Below are 7,106 nucleotides of genomic sequence, written 5' to 3' on the forward strand. Positions count from 1 at the left end.
TCGTCACTATATTCAATAGCAGTAAGAAAAAAAATAATATAAATAACAAAAAAGTAATTGACAAACACAGTCGTAGTAGCAAAGATACCGCCAACCAAAGGCATTAATTTGTGTCTGTGGCCCAGGCTTGCCTTCGTACCCATTGCCTCTCCTGACCCAAACTGGGTCGTTAGGTTCCGAGAGCTGGGGACGATAACTTCCACGTCGCAACAACTTTTTGGTGAGGCCGGAGAAGCGACCGCCAGCACCAACCACGTGCCTTCTCCAAGGCTGAGCAGATGTACGCAAATTGTGTGATAAGTTCTTGGCCGCACACTGAAACGCCTTTCTCGTCTGCAGCCGTGAAGCCATGATCTTTTGGGGCGGCTCCAGTACAGTCCTGGTGGTTTAATTTCCAGATGTTGTTGTTCTTTATCTGTACTGTGGCTTGGCTCAAGTGCCCAAGGCAGCTTCCTCAGCTTGGTACTGAACATCCCCACATACCTGCAGCTCCAGCTCTTGGTAGCTCCCATCGCTCTTGGTAGTTCCCACCGCTCTTGTGCATTCCTTTCTTGATAAGTTCCCCGCTCTTGTGTAAATTTCCCACCGCTCTTGTTGGCTTTCCCACCCGGCTCTTGGTAAATTCCCACCCGGCTCTTGGTAATTTCGCTCTTGGTGAGTTTCGCTCCTTGGTGGCTCCACCCGCTCTTGAGTGGTACCGCTCCCAGTAGTTTGCTCTTAGTGAACTTCTTGGCTCTTGGTGGGTCCCACCCGGCTCTTGGTTGAGTTCCACCCGCTCTTCAGTGGGTTTCACAGCAGTAAATTCCCCACGCTCTGTTGGCTTACCGCTCTTGAAGCCAAGTTCCCCACTCTGTGGTTCACCACTTTTGTGCAGTTCACCTTTTGGTAGTTCCCGTCTTGATGGTTTCACAATGTAATGAAATTCCCAAATATTGTGTTCACCCATTGCTAATGGTTCCCCTTTGTGGCTCCCACCCAGCATCTTTGTAAACTCCCCACCCTTTCTTTGTGTGGGTTTCTACCCATTCTTCTTGTAGTACCATTCCCTTTATTCTGTGGGTTCACCCATTCTTATTAAATTCTTGTGTTCTTGTGGCTGTTTCCAGGTTCTTGGCTCCCACCAGCTCTTGGTGAGTTCACCCCTTCTTGGTAAATTTCCACCCATTCTTGTGATTACCCATTCTTGTGGCTTATCCCAGGTTCTTGGTGGCTCCCGGCTCTTTAGTGGCTCCACCCGGCTCTTGGTGGGTTCCACCCGGCTCTTGGTGGGTTCCACCCGGCTCTTGAGTGGGCTTCACCCGGCTCTTGGTGGGTTCCACCCGGCTCTTGGTGGGTTCCACCCGGCTCTTGGTGGGTTCCACCCGGCACAGTAAGGTTCCACCCGGCTCTTGGTGGGCTTCACCCGGCTCTTGGTGGGTTCCACCCGGCTCTTGGTGGTTCCACCCGGCACAGTGGAGTTCCACCGGCTTTGGTTGGTTCCACCGGGTCTTGAGTGGGTTCCACCGGGTCTTGGTGGGTTCCACGGGTCTTAGTGGGTTCCACCGTTCTTAGTGGGTTCCACCCCTTTCTGAGTGGGCTCCACCCGGCTCTTTGTGGGCTCCACCGGCTCTTTGTGGGTTTCACCCCGTTCTTCTTGGTGGGTTCCACCCGGCTGTTAGTGGGTTCCACCCCGTTCGTGGGTTCCACCGGCTCTTGGTGGGTTCCACCCCGTTCTTGAGTAAGGCTTAACCAGGTTCTTGGTGGGCTCCACCCGCTCTTAGTGGTTCCACCCCGTTCTTAGTGGGTTCCACCCGTTCTTAGTGGGTTCCACCCGTTCTTGGTAAGGCTTATCCGGTTCTTGGTGGGCTCCACCCCGTTCTTAGTGGGTTCCACCCGTTCTTGGTGGGCTCCACCCCGTTCTTAGTAGGTTCCACCCCGTTCTTGAGTGGGCTCCACCCCGTTCTTAGTGGGTTCCACCCCGTTCTTAGTGAGCTCCACCCCGGTTCTTAGTAGCCTTGGTCCCTTTCTTAGTAGCCTTGGTCCCGTCCTTAGTGGGCTCAATCTTAAGGTCCCCAAGTTGCGCCTCCACCTTGGCCTGGCCTCCACCTTGGACCTGACCTCCTTGTCAGTGACCTTCCTCTTGAACTTGACGTAGTCGTACGGCGGACAACAGAAGGAGGCTGTTCACCCCGACCATCACTCCAAGGTAGAAGTCCATTACTTATCTTTGTTATTTTAATTTTTTGAATGTAATATAAAATTATTTATATTGAAAAATATTTAACAATGTTTTTAACAAAGAAAAATACAAAAGTGAGATACAGAGAGAGACAGAGTGAGGTGAGAGAATGAGTGAGAGAGAGAGAGAGAGAGAGAGTGAGAAGAGAGTGAGAGTGAGAGAGTAGTTGTTTATACTGTACAACACTGTGCTGCGTCTATACTGTACAACACCGTCTATACTGTACAACATCATTGATACTGTACCCTTCTATACTGTACAACACCGTCTATCCTGTACAACACCGTCTATACTGTACAACACCAACTTCTATGCTGTACAACACCGTCTATACTGTACAATACCGTCTATACTGTACAACACCGTCTATGCTATTACAACACCTTCTATACTGTACAACACCGTCTACTGTTACAACACCTTCTATACTGTACAACACCGTCTGAGTGGGTGAGGTGGATTGTAGGTGGGTAGAAAATGGTGCTGGGTGAGATAAGGGTGAGTGGGATAGAGGTGGGTTTGTGGCTGGGTGGGTTAGTGGCTGGGTGGATTAGTGGCTGGGTGGAGTGGGCATATACCGTGTTAATTAATTCCCCGGTGTATCAAGGTCTTAACTAGTTGGGTTCCAGTAATATCTGTGATGTAACGCGCCTCACCTTCACCCTCCCTCACCACCTCTCCTCACCACTACCCTCCCTCACCACTACCCTCCTCACCACTACCCCTCCCTCACCACTACCCTCCCTCACCACTACCCCTCCTCACCACTACCCCCTCCTCACCACTATCCTTCCCTCACCACCTTCCCTCACCACTACCCCTCCTCCCACCACTACCCCTCCCTCACCACTACCCCTCCTCACCACTACCCTTCCCTCACCACTACCCCTCCCTCACCACTAACCCCCCCCTCACCCTACCCCCTCCCTCCACTTCCCCCTCCTCCCCACTTCCCCCCCCTCCCACCTACTTCCCCCCCTCACCACTACCCCCCCCTCCCCACCACCCCTCTCCATTTCCCCTCCCTCACCACTACCCCTCCCTCCACTACCCCCTCACTACCCCTCCCTCCCCTCCACTACCCCTCCCCTCTCCCCTACCCTCCCCTCACCACCCCCTACCCTCCTCCTTACCCCCTCCTACTCTTCCCCCCCCCTCACCCACACCCTATTCCCCCCCCTCACCACCTACTTCCCACCCTTTCTTCCCCCCTCACCACTACTTCCCCCCTCACCACTACTCCCCCCCTCACCACCACCCCCTCACCACTACCCCTCCCCTACCCTACCTCCCCCTCACCACCCCACCCCTCCACTCACACTCCCTCCTCACCCCTCCCCTCCCTCCCCTCCCCTCCCCTCCCACCCTCCCCTCCCTCACCCACTACCCCTCCCTCCCACCTACCCCTCCCTCCCACCCACTACCCCTCCCTCACCACTACCCCTCCTCCCACCACACTACTCCTCCCTCCACCCTACCCCTCCCCTCACCACTACCCTCCCCTCACCCTACCCCTCCCTCACCCCTTCCCTCCCCTCCCCTCACCCCTCCTCCACCACTACTCCTCCCTCCCACCACTACCCCTCCCCTCACCACTACCCCTCCCCTCACCCTACCCCTCCCCTCCACTACCCCTCCTCCACCCCTACCCCCTCCCCCTCTCCCCCCCCCCTCACCACTACCTCCCCCTCACCACTACTTCCCCCCCCCTCTCCCTACTTCCCCCTCTCCCTACTTCCCCCTCACCACCACCCCCTCACTCCCTCCCCTCACCACTACCCTCCTCACCACTACCCCTCCCTCACCACTACCCCTCCCTCCCCCACTACCCCTCCCCTCCCACTACCCCTCCTCACCACTACCCCTCCCTCACCACAACCCCTCCCCTCTACCCTCCTCCCCCCTCACCACCCCTCTCCCCCTCACCTCCTCCCCACTACCCCTCCTCCCACCACTACCCTCCCCTCCACCACTCTCCTCCCTCACCCTACCCCTCCTTCACCACTACCCTCCCTCCACCCTACCCCTCCCTCACTATTACCCCTCCCTCACTATTACCCCCTTACCATTACCCCTCCCTCACCACTACCCCTCCCCTCACCACTACCCTCCTCACCACCTACCGCTCCCTCACCACTACCGCTCCTCACCACTACCCCGCCCTCACCACTACCGCTCCCTCCACCCACTACCCCTCCTCACCACTACCCCTCCCTCACTATTACCCCTTACCATTACCCTCCCTCACCACTACCCCTCCCTCCACCACTACCCCTCCCTCACCACTACCCCTCCCTCCCACTACCGCTCCCTCACCACTACCCCTCCTCCACCACTACCCCGCCCTCCCACTACCGCTCCCTCACCACTACCCTTCCCTCCACCACTACCCCGCCCTCACCACTACCGCTCCCTCACCACCCTCCCTCACCACTACCCCGCCCTCCACCACTACCGCTCCCTCACCACTACCCCCTCACTAATACCCCTTACCATTACCCCCTCCTCCACCACTACCTCCTCCTCACCACTACCCTCCTCCTCACCCACTACCCTCCTCCTCCACCACTACCTTTCCCTCCTCCACCCACTACCTTCCCCTCCTCACCACTATTTCCCCTCCTCACCACTACCTTCCCCTCACCACTATTTCCCCTCCTCATCACTACCTCTCCCCCCGCCGCCACTACCAGACAGGACCACCACTTAACACCATCACTGTTACTACTAGGTTTTGTTAGGTTAGGATAGGTTAGGTTACGTTAGGTTTGGTTAGGTTAGGTATTAGCACTGTGTCTGAATGATTAGCTTCGTTATAACAACTTGACTCTGGCCGTGTCAAAGTGGCGACAAACTTTCTGCCTCGCCAAAACTCAAGACAAAATGTTGGAAATAAAAGTGACTGAGTGTGTGTTAAGATGATTCACCAGACCTTTAAAAGAAACTGGATCACATGAGGATTAGCCACCAGCTTATATCACATGGGGATTAATCACCTAAAAGCAAGCTTAACCTGTATTAAACTACTCTACCATAACCTAACCTAACGTAACCTAACCTAATCTAACGTAACCTAACCTACTCTACCATAACCTAACCTAACGTAACCTAACCTAATCTAACGTAACCTAACCTACTCTACCATAACCTAACCTAACCTAACCTAACCTAACCTTGCAGATGGGAGTAAAAGGTTGTAGAGTGCAGTTTGCCTCCCCACATTACCTTTGGTACCAGGGTGTATTACACTGTACTGTATATCCTCACTACTAAACACACACACACACACACACACACACACACACACACACACACACACACACACACACACACACACACACACACACCCACCTCTCTCTCTCTCTCTCTCTCTCTCTCTCTCTCAGGAGCTAATATGAATTTGAACTAGAAAAAATGGACATGCAATTTTGAACCAAAGTTGGAACAAGACTTCAGAAATACACATCAAGGAACTGTCATCTTCAGACTCGTTCACTGCCTGTAGGCCCCGAGGAGCCACACACACTAGGTACACGACAAGAAGTTAGCAGTAATACCTTGGTTTACGAGGACAGGTGACCATGACGGACATTGATATGAACATTAACTAGCGGTTTTAGTATTGTGGGGGTAGTTTGGGTGCCTGGTCTCTCTCTCTCTCTCTCTCTCTCTCTCTCTCTCTCTCTCATTTCGTTTCTTTATTTCGTCTGCTTGATCTTCCCCCACCCCCTCCTCCTTTCTTTTCCACCTCCTTGTTTCTTCTTGTACCTATACTTCTTTCTCTCCTTCTCTTTCTTCATCTATTCCTCCTCATCATCTTTCATAATTCCCCATCTCTCCTTCCTCCTCTTCCTCCATCACCATTCCTCCTCTGCATCACCATCTCCTCCTCCTTACATTGACATCTTCCCCCCCGTCTTTCACTCTTGTCCCTCCTCCTCTTCCATCACCATCTCCTCCTCCTCCTCTTCCATCCCATCTCCTCTTCCTCCTCTTCCATCACCATCTCCTCCTCCTCCTCTTCCATCACCATCTCCTCCTCTTCCTCCTCTTCCATCAGTATCTCCTCCTCTTCCATCACCGTCTCCTCCTCTTCCATCACCGTCTCCTCCTCTTCCTCCTCTTCCATCACCATCTCCTCCTCTTCATCACCATCTCCTCTTCCATGACCATCTCCTCCTCTTCCTCCTCTTCCATCAGTATCTCCTCCTCTTCCATCACCATCTCCTCCTCTTCCTCCTCTTCCATCACCATCTCCTCCTCTTCCGTCTCCTCCTCCTCCTCTTCCATCTGCGTCTCTCCTCTTCCTCCTCTTCCATCACCATCTCCTCCTCTTCCATCACCATCTCCTCCTCTTCCATCACCATCTCCTCCTCTTCCTCCTCTTCCATCAGTATCTCCTCCTCTTCCATCACCATCTCCTCCTCTTCCTCCTCTTCCATCACCATCTCCTCCTCTTCCGTCTCCTCCTCCTCCTCTTCCATCAATATCTCCTCCTCCTCTTCCATCCCATCTCCTCCTCCTCCTCTTCCATCACCATCTCCTCCTCTTCCTCCTCTTCCATCACCATCTCCCTCCTCTCCTCTTCCATCACCATCTCCTCCTCTTCCTCCTCTTCATCAGTATCTCCTCCTCTTCCATCACCATCTCTCCTCTTCCTCCTCTTCCATCACCGTCTCTCCTCTTCCTCCTCTTCCATCACCATCTCCTCCTCTTCCATCACCATCTCCTCCTCTTCCATCACCGTCTCCTCCTCTTCCTCCTCTTCCATCAGTATCTCTCCCTCTTCCTCCTCTTCCATCACCATCTCTCCTCTTCCGTCTCCTCCTCCTCCTCTTCATCACCGTCTCCTCCTCTTCCTCCTCTTCCATCAGTATCTCCTCCTTCC

General features: G+C 54.0%; 1 protein-coding gene across 1 annotated transcript; it reads right to left on the reverse strand.

Annotated features, from left to right (window-relative positions):
* Nucleotides 1-1,190: 1,190 nt before the first annotated feature.
* Nucleotides 1,191-5,801, reverse strand: LOC121856331. The gene is made up of 2 exons (XM_042351809.1): nucleotides 5,776-5,801; nucleotides 1,191-1,527 (listed from the first exon to the last, which is right to left on the reverse strand). The coding sequence occupies exons 1-2, from the start codon at nucleotides 5,799-5,801 to the stop codon at nucleotides 1,191-1,193; spliced, it is 363 nt and encodes a 120-aa protein (XP_042207743.1).
* Between the last annotated feature and the right edge of the window lie 1,305 nt (nucleotides 5,802-7,106).

This window comes from Homarus americanus, unplaced genomic scaffold (assembly GCF_018991925.1).
Source record: "Homarus americanus isolate GMGI-L3 unplaced genomic scaffold, GMGI_Hamer_2.0 scaffold48220, whole genome shotgun sequence".
Taxonomy (NCBI): domain Eukaryota; kingdom Metazoa; phylum Arthropoda; class Malacostraca; order Decapoda; family Nephropidae; genus Homarus; species Homarus americanus.

Bases quoted from the DNA above. Each gene is read 5' to 3' on its own strand.
- LOC121856331 (XM_042351809.1), bottom strand. From the start codon at position 5,801: ATGGTCACCTGTCCTCGTAAACCAAG. The intron at 1,528-5,775 runs GTATTACTGCTA...GAACCCACTAAG, and splicing joins ACCTGTCCTCGTAAACCAAG to ACCCGTGGAACCCACCAAGA.